Raw genomic sequence first — 13,312 nt, forward strand, 5'->3', positions numbered from 1 at the left:
CTGTCTTCACTATAGGCCGAAAAAATAAAATAAAATAAAAATGGCAACATGTCTTTGCTATGAACGGACTTTTAGGAATTCTAAGACACAAATTCACATGATGTTAATTATGGAATAAATGGCAGTTTGTCAAAACTCCTGACCCTTTCCAAGTGACAAGAAGCAGATGATGTATGGCAGCTTGGCTGACCCATTTAATTCACTGTAGGTTTCCAGTTTGATGGAATTCTGTCTAAAAATACTGACAAACTGATGAGAATTGGTGCCAGATAGGGATAATTGCAATGCAACATATTATGGGCATACTAACATACTAACAGCTACTTTATACAATTAGCATAAAATGTGTAGTGAAATGTTTCCCATATTATTAATACTTAACAGCAGCTCAAAAATTGAATGGACATAGATTACATCCTATGTACAGAAAATACGTCTGCTTGAGAGATTTTTGTAGTCAGAAAATGAACTCTACAAAGGCGCTAGTGGAATAAACAGACAGCATCAATGGACCTGAGCCACATTTAATCATAAGATTTTAATATCTTTCAACTTACAGTTTAATTTGCTTTTGTTGCATTAGAAATCACAGTGCTGAAAAAATGGCACTAGCTTTTTATGTTTGTTCCACAATGAAACACAAAGGCTTTAGAAATTACCACAGTGTGCGATATAAATGTTATCTTATATATTCTTTCCATTTTTCTAAAATGTAACTGAAAGCTATAAGGTCATTTTGACTATGCTAGCAACATGTTTAAAGAAAGTAAAGACAGGAGCATGTTTACCATTTCCTTCTATTACCTCTTCTTTTATTACCAAGTGTTTGGGAACTGAAGCATTCAAGTTCAACATAGTCGGGGTTTCTTTAGATTAGCTGGCTAGACAACACCTAGTCCAAGAATTAGATCAACATAACGTGTTAATCAACTTTCTTTGTTAATCCAAGCATTCTTCTTCTTCAGGCTTCAAATGCACTCACACAAAATGGATTGAGTGACATATAATGTGACATTTGTTCTGTACAAAATGGATCAATTAAGTCCCACCAACTTCAGTGGGAGGTCAGGAAGTTAATAAATACTGATGTTAGAACACTGGTGCTGCACATAAGTCCAGAGGACAAGGTTTCCGAAAAAGGTTTCCAAAAATTAAAATATATTTGTTTTACCACTCATTACACTCTCAGTACTGCCCTTCATTTCTAACATGACAGCTACTCATTTGAAGTGTTAAATTATAAATAGACATTTAATGATGATATTTGAAAAAAATGCATTCAGGTCAAACAGTGTCCCATAATGACGGTGTTGTAGAAATGACATCAATTTTGAGTCAAAATAAGTCATTTTTGATGGTATTTTCTACCATATACGATATGCTCTGAGCTGAGAATTTTCACATGTCCTCGGGCAGCTAAGGTTAGAACGCTAAAAATATAAAGCAAATAAATAAATTAGACTTATGTAACGAATTTCATCTGCTACCTAACACGCTTGAGATGAGTTTGCAAAATCGTCATCTGGGATGGCACATAATGTAAGTACCACCAGACTTTGCTCATTCTGACATCACTCCATCATGTCGAGGCCCTCTTCCCATGATCTCACCTGAAAATCTTCTAGTGGATCCTGGTTATAGATCTGACACTTACCTACCCACGTATAGAAGAAAATAGCAAAGAATCTGCAACCAAATTCCCCCTTCTTCTGCTTGAGGGTGTTCTGCAAAATTTGATCTGTGACAGTAATTGACTGCACTAACTGAGTAACTGACTGGGTTAACGTATTGTGATGCATCTGACATCACTACACATAGTAAATGTCAATGAGTCACAAAGTAGCACAAAATACTGAATGCATGCAAAGACCTTGATGTCTTATGAAAGAGCTTTCATACATGAATCATAAATTACTTCCTGTCAGTGGATGCATTTTAATCATTATGCCATACATAGGACCGAAACTTCTAAAATAGTTTGAGTCATACTTTAAGTATGACCTCCGCACAGGTGTCTGCATATGGTCACATAATGATTAAGATGAACCAAAATACAGTATAACTTCCTGTAGTTCCTTATTAGTTCTTCTTCTTCATATTTAAATACCCCATGGACTCCATAAACAGATCTCATTTCTGGATGCAAATCAGCAGGGCTGGGTGCAGCATTTACTCAAGTGCATTGTATACACCACTTGTCCAGACAATTAGAAATACACAGGCCTAACAATGTAGATCTGGGCAAGGAGCCCCAAGGTTTTGACCAGCATGACGGTGATTGAACGTCAGTTGATTTATCTGCCTCCATTTTTCACCCTCCAGCAGCACAAGAGGAAACCGATGCGAGGAGCCTAACCATCCGCTTGCTCTCCACTATTCTTATCTCACTATACAGGGATGAAGTCTTCACAGGAGCAGCCACACAGCTTTCTTTCTTCTCTTCCCTTTTCTTTGTAACAAACACAATTTTGGCCCACAGTTAAAGCAGAAATGTCAGGTGTTTTTGGTTGTGTGCGGGTGTGGGGCAAGGATCAGTGCATATGTGCAGTCCATTTCCTTATTGTGCCTTCACACTTGTATTCTCTGTGTGATTGTCTGCCATTTTGAAATGCTTATTTTTTTATTTCAAATACGTGGGAGGAAAGGTTCCCTCTTTATCCTCAAGTTTGCCTTTATAACAAGCGATTGTTTTCATGTGGCCTCTATTCCATTTCGACCTCCTCCGGCCAGTGCGTTCATAACAAGGCTTTGACTCTTAGAATATACTTGATCCTTGAAGACAGCTTAACAGAGACTAAATGTAGCCTTAGCTTCACTCAACTTAGCCTGCCACTATGCTACATCTAACGCGGGGCAGATTGAGAGGGAGACACTGGTATCGTCGTGTAAATGTGTATCACTGTTATTTGCTTTTCAAAGCCAGATATTCAATCTGTAGATCTTTGTGGGGATTTTTTTTTTCATTAAAAACACCAACAACACATTGATACACAGAGTGTAACACACATACGATGTGCATGCGTGTATCGCTGAGGCAATTTTAATATTATTAACAATATTCCACTTCAACTGGAACCGCAATTAAACGTGCCACATATACACCGAAAGCTCCGGTTTTTCCCCCTAAATACAAAACTACATCCTCTCAGCTACCCAACGGCTCAGGATCCCTTAATAGCACGCCAGGGTTGGAATGGAGGCACTGCTATATTTGCTGTTAAAAATCTGAAACATGCTGACCAACGGGCCGAAACACAGTCGTGGTTTTGAGAAAAGATACGCGTTAATATCTTACCTTGTAGAGTGATTCACGACAATAAACACCCAGAAAAGCAGCTTCAGCGGGAGGGAAGGCTTCGCCATCGGTATCGAGCATTTGAAGGCTGATTTTGGCGAAGCCATCATCACCATCTTCGTCTCCTCTTTCTTGCAGATGGACGTGTCCGTCTATTTACTGTGTTTCCTCTCTGCGATACATTACGCACGCTAGCAGTAGCCGTTCTGCAAATCGAGACTGGAGGCGAACGCGCGGCGGTGTGAAATCAGCCAAAACAAAATCGACGCGAGTCGAAAAGCTTCGTTTCGTATCGCCCGTCTTCGTGCGTGTGTGTTGCCGATTCGACAGCACTGGCAGGGGCCTACAAGACTGGCACAAAACAGCGAAGCCCCAAGAAATAAGCTGCTCCACTATCGAGAAGCCAAGAAAGGCAGCGAAGCCTCAGTCTGAATGCAGATTAACACTGGGGTCAGAGAGGAACTGATGCACGTTGCTGCAGCACGGATCAACACATGCGTGGTTTCACTAAGCGGAAGCACCAAGTTAAGGTTTTGAACATATATATATATATATATATATATATATATATATATATATATATATATATATATATATATATATATATATATATATATATACATATATATATATATATATATATATATATATATATACATATAGTTGGATTATATATAGTTAGACTGTTATAATTACAATTACACTAATGTATTAATATATTGAGATGAGATATGATTGTGTGTTTCTCGGTGCCTTACACATCTGCTTGGAATGGTTTAATATGCCACAGGCATGAGTCCAGGCAAATCACTCTATCAGAACCTCGGACAGCTCTATCAGTTGCGTCTGCGTTACATACAGAACAACCAATCAGCACTAAGGACAGATCCAGTCAGTTCGTTGCTGCTTAAAGTCAGATGAATACTGGCTGCATGTCCCAGATAACATAACAGAGAAAAAAAGGTAAACACAGGTAAATTAATATCCTACACTTATTTATTTATTTGCTTATTTATTATTTCCAAAATGATTGCTTTGCGTTGTTGCATCTTTGTACATAAATTGATTATATGACATGCAGCAGGTTGTATTTATATTTACTTAGCATGCTGACATTTCTAATAAACATGTTTATTATATCTTTTTATCTTAATCCAGTTTGGGAAGTGAATTCGGGGTTTTTTTTGGGAGGGGGGGGCTGTTTTTGTTTTGTTTGTTTGTTTGAGGTGTGATATGTATAATGCTTTGGTATCCATTTCAGTATCTTCATGTAAGTATGCTAATGCAATATCTTTCCTAACTACAATTCAGTGAATTCTTGAAAAGAAGCTTAAGAAGAAAAACATAATTCTAAATACAAAAACTGTAGCGTTTCCCATCATGACTCATAAATCAATGACTCCGCTGCAGTACAGCTCTTTTCTTGTCCCTGTGCCATATCCCAACCATCTACAGAAATAGACCAGAACAATCATTTAGACATTTGGAGAAAATGTTTAAATTATTTTTTAATGTTAATCCAGAAGAGCAAAGATAGAAGAAGACAAAAAATAAAACACAACAACATAGAGAATGAAACTGGTTCTTGGGACACTGACAGAAATGGTGGCAGGAAGATAGGCCACATGTTCCCATCACCGTTGTTTTGTATTCTGGTTTTACTGACACTCTTATTTGTATGCATCTTTAACCTGAGTGGTTTTTCTGCGGTAATTTACTGTGTGTTTGTACAATCAAATAAGTAAAATATTTTTCTCCTCACATTCTTTTGTCTCTATTCATCTGGAGTCTGGTACTCCAAATTCCAGTCTTTATATTAATTCCAGAGGTATTCAGGTATTGAATATGACTTCTTTCTGTCCTAGTTTACAGTCATGGTAAACTATGGTCATTTTTGTTGTTCTTTTTGCCATACACTCATTGACTCAGAATGTTAATCACCCAAAGCCTGACTCTAGTTTTTAAGTATTAGTTATTAAAATTGGATTCCAGCAATCAGCACTGATTGCAGCTGGCAAGTGTGACCTGCATGGAAGATGAGGTGTTCCTGATTTGAAAACATCATTATGTGTTTATTTGTGGCAAGAGGAGTTCCATGTAGACTAATCACCTTAAGAAAATTGGCAGATGCTTCATCAACCCTGCAACATTTCTCAAAGTGGAATAAATTGGCAATCACCTCTTAATATAATGTAAAGAGGGTAGATTTTCTATGATCAGTTGGATGTACACTTGTTTGACCATACTCCACTGTACTGAAGAAGTCCCCCGAAGCCAAACTGGGATTTTTATTTTATTTATTTATTTATTTATTTATTTAGTTGTTTGTTTGGCAAAGGCAGATTGGAAACCTTCCCAGGGTGTACCCTGGCTCCCTCCTTATGATAGCTGGGATATCCTCCTGAAAGAAAAGGGTTTAAGGATACCTATTTATGTTCTGTCGTATGGTTATTTGTTATCAGCAGCATGTATTTCTGTCACTGTAAAATAGTCACATATCTTCATGGAAATCTAAGTCTAGCTAATCAGTTTAGCTGGTCTGAGCGCAAGTTGGTGTGCATGTGCATGCGCGCGGACACACACACACAAACACACACACAGAGCATCTCTAGGGACCAGTATCCCTCTTTCCTCTGCAGTCATATTAATGCAGCTCTCCAGTTGTCATAGGCTCTGGCCTAGCAGGCCTTGGCCGAAACGTCACCATCAGATAATCTGTTCAGCACAAGGAGGTATTGATCTAGTTTAGATGGAAGTAGTAATTTAGATAAATGCTGATACACCCAACTGCCACTAAAGTTAAACAGTCAATTAAGTCAAAGGCAGGCAGATATTTATTTCACTACTGGAAGACATTAAACTAGATTTTTTTTAAAGTGCACACAAAATAGACATATTGACTAACTTATTTCAAACATTTATTGTGGTGATGCAAGGAAGCCAGTTGAAATCCCCATTTCTCTTTTTTTATACTGTCTCTCACATAGGCAGAGATGTCAGGTTAGATCCACTTGGTTCAGTAGTCACAGCAGAAATTTGAGCCAAACTGGCGCATCCTCGTGTCAGTAATGCACCTGGTCTCCGCTGCAGTGACCTACCTCAAAAAATCCTATTCATCTGGGTTTGTTTGTCTTGTTATGATTTAGTAACCTCATACTGGCAAGTATGTGCACCCAGATTAACACATAAAGTAAGTGTTAAACGGCTACAGCTACACACATCTTCCACAACATGAAACATAGCTACCTAACATTGTTTAGGTCCCTCTTGTGCAATTAAAATACCTCTGACCTGTCAGCACTTGGACAATGAAATGCCTGGAGAAATACATGGTGTCTGTGTTGAAATCAGGTGTGAACAGTAAACTAGACCCTCTGCGGTTTACTCATAGACAGGGGTGGGGTACAGATGCTGTTTCTGCTATTATCCATTTGGTTTTACAACATCTTGAGGACAGTGCAGCTTACGCTCAGTTGGTTTTTATTGCCTTTCTCACCATTTTTAACACTCTCCGGCCCCATCATTCAGAAACTTAAACAGTCTGATGTCAACTCTATAATTATCCGGTGGCAAATAGGACTTAGTGGGTTGAGGTCTATCTCAGCCTTAAGTTAGCACTGGAGCTCCACACGCCCATGTTAGCAAGTCTGTTCTTTTTACTCCACGTGCTAACAAAAATGACTAGTCTTCCAGCCATGCACAGAATTACTCAGATGATTGTGATTGCAATATAGACATTCAAAAATAAGTAAGTTTATCAGATGGTGTACTGACCACCTAATTTTAAAGGTGAGCAAGACTGAGATAATCGTTTTTTGACAACAAGAAAAATGCTGTTGATCACAGTCATGTGGTTATTCATAACCAACCAAATGTAGAAGCCTACTTGTAAAAATGTCTTGGTGCCCACACCTTAACCTTACATGTCCTTGTTGACTGGGTATTTTCTCAACTCCTCTAGAGATAGCATATCTTTTGCAGACTGCACCTGCATGAAGTTGAAAAAAAAAAGTTTGTTTATACTTTAGAAAGTGAATGATTTGATAACATTCATTGAAATCTGAGTTAACACACTTGGTTCAGACTGAAATGGAAATTATTGGTCAAAAGGATCATTATAGTGTTTGACCAATGTATGCTTAAATGCGCAGCTAGAATTTGATCTATCCCACATCCCACTCTCAGTGTGAGTTGCTAAATATCAGGCAGAAAGTATAAAGTTCAACAGCACAAACTAAACTGGTTTAAAAACTCATTTATCCCTCTATATATTATAGCTTAAAATAATCTAAACTGAGGCAATGTAGGTTGCAGTACAGGACATCTGTCTATCTATTTACCTATCTGTCTATCTATCTGGCATCTGGAACTGTGAGGGTTTCTGGCGTCGGCACATTGGCAGCAGATCCTTTGTGTACTGTGGGTTGCAAAGTAAGGCCTCCGTGAATCAGGCTTATTCTGGCGCACCTCACAGACAGTCAATCCAATTGTGATCTGTGGAGTTTGAGGGCTGAGTTAATGCCTCGGACTTTTTGTCATTTCCTGAAGCCTTTCATGAGCACATTGTCCAGCTGGGCATTGCCATTGCCAATAGGGGGTGTGCTTGGTCTGCAACAAAAGTTGGTAGACTTTTTACATAATACAGCAAAACTGTCACCGCAGTTATGCTGTATTATAATATACCCATTTCATTATTTCTATAATGGAACGGGTACATTAGGACAGTGACAGCACTGGCATGTGAAGGTTTAGTTTAGTTACATGTCTGCTTGAAAAATTTCAATAATGATCTCATCTTTAATGGCATCCATTCTCTATCCAGACAGGGTGACATGTGTGAGTCTGGCTGTGATAATACGTTGTGTCATCTTTAGATAAGAGCTGGGGGAGGTATAGTCTTCTATAATGGCAACACTGAACACACAGATGCCCAGTTCCACTATCATTCCAGTTTTACAACCCACACATATGCTGTCACAGCCCCACTTGGTTAACATCAAGCTGTGAGAACAGAATGATCTACTGTAAGCACTATTGCATATTAGAAACAGTCTGGCAATTAAGACAAAACGATGTAACATCAAAAGCAAAAAATCCAAAAACAGTAGAAGTCAATTTCACATAACAAAATCGGAAACTTATTCTAGTTAAAATAAAGTGAGAGCCACCATCCCCACCACAAACAGCCAGAGTAAAAGGCGAGATAGGTGTTCTGTTTATTAAACTTAGAAAATGTGCAAACACATCCATCCATACTGAGCACTTTCGGACATGAACACGAGAAAGCACTCTCTGTGGTCTGACAATACTAAAAATTTTAAACCACATTTGAATTAGAGCCAGACTGGAGACCACTCAAACTAACACTCACTCTTTGTTTTGCTTGTGTTTTATAAGGCAAAGTGCAATATTCTTTCAAATATGTCTTTACTAAAACTCAACAGGAAATTGCTCGTTTATCTATCAACGTGCCATGCTGTGTCATTTAGTGATCCCTGCTGATATAATGAGGGCCCCCCTTAAGAGGAACATCTCCAGGCCTCTTGATTTGCTGCAGTTTGCTTTTACCTTCTTGCTGATGGTTTTTTCTTACCACATAAATTGTGTCATGCTTGTATTTTCTGGATGAAAGAAACATGACTTTAATAAATTGACTTTCTTGGAACTTTAAAGGCACCTGTGAATGGGTGACCTGTCCAGGGTGTATCCTACCTCTCACTAAGTGACAACTGAATTAGCCTGCAGCTCACAGACTGACACTCCTCATTAAGGAAATGTTCAAAGAGCCCGATGTTGAAACTTGAGGACTATTGCACACTGCAAAAGGCATGGCTGAATCAGCTATGCATTTTTCCATTATTTTATTCTTTCAGCCTTCATATATTCATGCTAGCTCCTTTGGGCTAATGATAAAGATACTGCGAGGATTCAATACTGTGAGCATAAATACATCTCAAACCACATACTGTGCAGCTGCAAAATTAGTGCTAAAAAAATGCCTTTTTGTTGTTTTTCTTCCAGCAAAGAAAATAAGAAAGACTACACCATCTGAGTTTGGCAAATGATCTTGAAATCAAAGTGGGATGAGAGGCAGTGAATAAAATATAAACAATATCTTTTATTGAAGTTTTCAGGGTTTTTTTTTGCCAACTTGAAAAAGGTTCAAATATACAACTTATCTCGTTCTGTCTCAGTTGTTCTGATCCAGACTAAACAAACAATAATAGTTATTTAGAAATTCAGTTTGCTATGTATCCCTAATGATTCGGTGATCTGCTGCCCATGAGCCTTACAAATGCCCCAGAAATGTGATTTATGACATTCTTGCCAGCATCTAACCTCTCCACTGTGATTTGGGGCAAATTCAGCTGGCTGAAATCATAGCCTCTTTGTATGGTATTTAGTTAGCTTGACGTTAAGCAGGTATAATCTCCACTCCCAAAGGTAGATCACATTGAGTTCCTGCTTTCAGTTCTTGTATTATTTCTGAGGCTTTTTTGTTCTCTTCTCTTCAAAGCTTTATCAAACACAAACTGTAAATGAACCCAAAATCACTGATGCAGATACTACAGATGCATACAAGGGAAAAAAATACAGGGATGCCAGAATGGAAGTGTTGCAAGTTGCTTACATAGCACTGCCAAGTAAGTGAAAACAGGAGGATATTGGGATATGCAGAGTGGTTTTAGAACATTTTTGTGTTGATCCATTAGGAATTTGTCTCTTCATTCTAAACCCTCTTTGAGAGAGAGAGAAAGCGGAAGTGTTAGAAAGCTGTAATACACAAATGTTCCCTCCCCCCATACACACACACACAAACACACACACACAGATGTGGAGCTGCCAGCGTATTTATCTGCTTTGAGATGTACTTACAGTGTGATGTATTTTTCTATCAAAAGTAAATCTCCCTATCATTACACAACAGTTGCCATCAAGATTAGCTGTTCCTCTGGCAGAATGTTAATGCACTGGGAATTCAAGCACTACTTTCATTGCTGCAGAGAAAAACTTTATAGAGGAATTCCTTTCTTCCAGTGGCTGCCATCACATCACGATGTTCACCACTTAAAGAATTGCAGGAGTGTTCACTTCCAAATGGTCTTCTCTGCTTTACTAAAATTTATACTTCATGTGCCAACAAAAGATGTTACTGCAAATCAATTTATATTTTCTTGAGTTCTTTTTATAAAATAGCTAAAAAAGATATGTTTTCTATAGAAAAAAGCCCTAATGGAGTCTACTGCATGCGCTGGGAAGCGCAAGGACACTCGTTGTAACTAAATGGGAAGTCCCTAGGAATCACTTCACCATCACATCAACCATCAGCCATAAACTCTTTTGTCTTAATGACATCCAAAGCACCACACCAGGAAAAGAGCCATTTTGCCTGTTTACTTCCTCTGTACTACTATACATTCTGCATCCTTCTAGATACAGAGCTCATCACCTAAGCTGTTAAGAAAACAGCAGGGAAACAGGTTCTCAAGGAAATTGTTTATGTCGCATTCTGATAGTATTAGGGTTTCCTAATGATGTCCAAAGGCTATGAGCACAGAACCACATCTTCAGTTATTTCTGGCCAACATGGTTCTATTGTAGAGTCTCAACCTAACTGGAATTTAAAATTCTTTCACAAATGGAGTATAAATGTTATATTTTAGCCAAAAAATATGAGTGCCCAACATATATTGCAATGATTAATCATACATTATTACCTGTAAGAAATGCTCATAGAAGTATAACACCTGGTTTGACTGGAAATGTTATTACTAGTGTAAAGCAATCCCTTTTGGAGCCAGAGAATAAAAGAATGAGCCCAGTTCAGCACTACAGATTTACTTTTATGAATCTTGGTCCTACCTTGTCTAGTCAGTGCGGTACATCTTTGCATACCTCAGTGTTTTATAATGCCATCTATGCATCCTCTTCCACTTATTCTATTATCCAAAACTCATCACAGACAGGCCCCAGCCACGTGGTGGAGACGAACTGTTGCATCTTGCTGTGAGGGAGCTCAGCTAGCCTCCGTGCCTCCGTGCTGCTCCTGTGTTTTTTAATATCTTTAATTTCAATTCATTGTGCAGGAGAAGGCCTTGTCCAAAGGTCATCACTCTTTTCTGCATCTCCATTGGGATGCTTACATAACATGTTGTTCAGCTCAAGGACATAAAACTTTGTCCCATTGTGCACAGCCGGCAGGACTCACAGTAACTCACGACAACCACTGATAATTACTGAGCTGTGCTAGCTTGATGGCTAAAAGGAGGCATTTTATTAGAGGATAGAAGCCAGGGCTGGCATATCTATAGACCTTGCTGCAACTGTCAAAAAAAAATAATTGCACTTAGCAGGTAGTCTGCTAACAACCAAACATTTCATGTAAAAATCTGTCAATAAATGGCTGAGCTATAAAACCCAGAATACCAAAATACAATAAAATGCTGGAGGAACTTTAGTTGTGGCCCATATGTTTTTATGGGTTTGTCATTCTTATTACACATACTCTGTGACTAATTTTGTGGTAGTTACTTTTTCTTTTTAAATAATTATAATACAGCCTTGAAAGTAATAAATGTTTTTGTTTAATGTTCAGGTGTCTTTAAACAACGCGCAGACCTATCTCAAGGATTTATACAACCTGTAGTGTCATGGATACCAACTTGTATATGTCTACACCACCCTTAAGATTCTGGCGTTAAATCTAGCAAATGCAGGTCTTTGTATCATTATCCTACTCCACCAAGCATTGAGAAGTCTATGAAAACCGATCTCTCTGCTCAGCAGACTTAAAAGAGCCTGGTGGGGGCCCTTATCTCAACCCTGCTTAGTGTATGAACTCAGACAGAAAAGCTGTAACTATATCTTTTTTTGTTTTTTTTCTCTTTGACTTCAGATCCTTGGCTTCTTCACACAGAAATATCACCAATTTTAACAGAAGCAATGCGTGCCGGAGAAGTTTTATTTAGAAATGCACCAAGAGCAAAACTGGTTTTTGTGATATGAAAGGCATATCTTCATGATGAAAACATGGAAATGAGAAAAGAGATAATATAAAAACTGATGGGTAAAACTGGAATAAAACAATATGAAGTGAAAACAAATTAGACTTGTTATTGATTTCTGGATGATACCTGGAATTACTGCAGCTGTCATACTTTGACTTCTGTGTCAAAGAGTTTAAACTCTAGGCCATCTGCTTTTATCTGGGAAGCTGAAGCATACTTGGTCTATAATTTAGGGAGGAAATAAAGTATGATTAATTTTAGTTTAAAAAAAATATTATTCTTAAATTACATGTTATTCTTAAAGTTACAGTGTGTAAAATTTTCCCTGCTAGATGTCAGTACAATAGAGTTCTGTTTTCTTACCCCTCTAAATGTAAGCATAATCCTTGCTGCTATAGGACAAACATATTTATTTAGCCAAGAGAGTTAAAAAACAAATAAATTTAGACTCAGCTGTAGCTACTACTGTTTGGACCGAAGTTGGACCTGCCCATGAGTTTTTCCTTTTCTGTGGACGGCTGTGTTTGCTGTTAGAAGCATCCACATTTAATTACTCTGGAAGAGGCTGTAAAATTTTGTGAAAGGAGTCCATATGAGTCAACGAGTCAGAGAAGTTCAATGTAGAGGTGAGTTGTTGATGCTGTGGTTAACTGGCAGTAAGCTCTGCTATTTTTTGCCGTTGTAAGCTGTTGTTCGCCAGGCATTTGCTTATTTCTTTTTTTCAGGTGGATGTAAGATTGCTGTAGTCTGATGCTTAGTGAATAAACTCTCAAGCTGTGTGAGTGTAATCAAACTGTTTATCACAGGGAAAGTGTGATTTTTACAACAGGCGAGTTTAACATTAGCTCGCTTAACGTTAGCTTATAACCAGCTAATGTTGCCAATTTAGCGACTTTGTCGCTATATTTAGCGAGTTTTTAGACCCCCTTAGCGACTTTTTTTCTAAAAAGCGACTAGCGACAAATCTGGCGACTTTTGCTGGTGTTATTGGAGACTTATGATGACTTTT

The 13,312-nt window shown here is 38.2% G+C and overlaps 1 protein-coding gene across 4 annotated transcripts in view; it reads right to left on the reverse strand.

The window, feature by feature from the left end:
• gabrg2 (gamma-aminobutyric acid type A receptor subunit gamma2) overlaps positions 1 to 3,789 on the reverse strand; it is a 43,922-nt gene extending 40,133 nt beyond the window's left edge. For 3 of the 4 annotated variants that reach the window (XM_013272455.3, XM_003446933.5, XM_005452559.4), the window contains exon 1: positions 3,296 to 3,789. In XM_013272455.3, coding sequence (XP_013127909.1) covers positions 3,296 to 3,411 — 116 coding nt within the window. In that variant the 5' untranslated portion in view covers positions 3,412 to 3,789. The remainder of the gene's footprint in view (positions 1 to 3,295) is intronic. The other variant, XM_005452560.4, reaches the window with a different exon arrangement.
• Positions 3,790 to 13,312: the final 9,523 nt, after the last annotated feature.

Source organism: Oreochromis niloticus, linkage group LG10 (genome assembly GCF_001858045.2).
Source record: "Oreochromis niloticus isolate F11D_XX linkage group LG10, O_niloticus_UMD_NMBU, whole genome shotgun sequence".
Taxonomy (NCBI): domain Eukaryota; kingdom Metazoa; phylum Chordata; class Actinopteri; order Cichliformes; family Cichlidae; genus Oreochromis; species Oreochromis niloticus.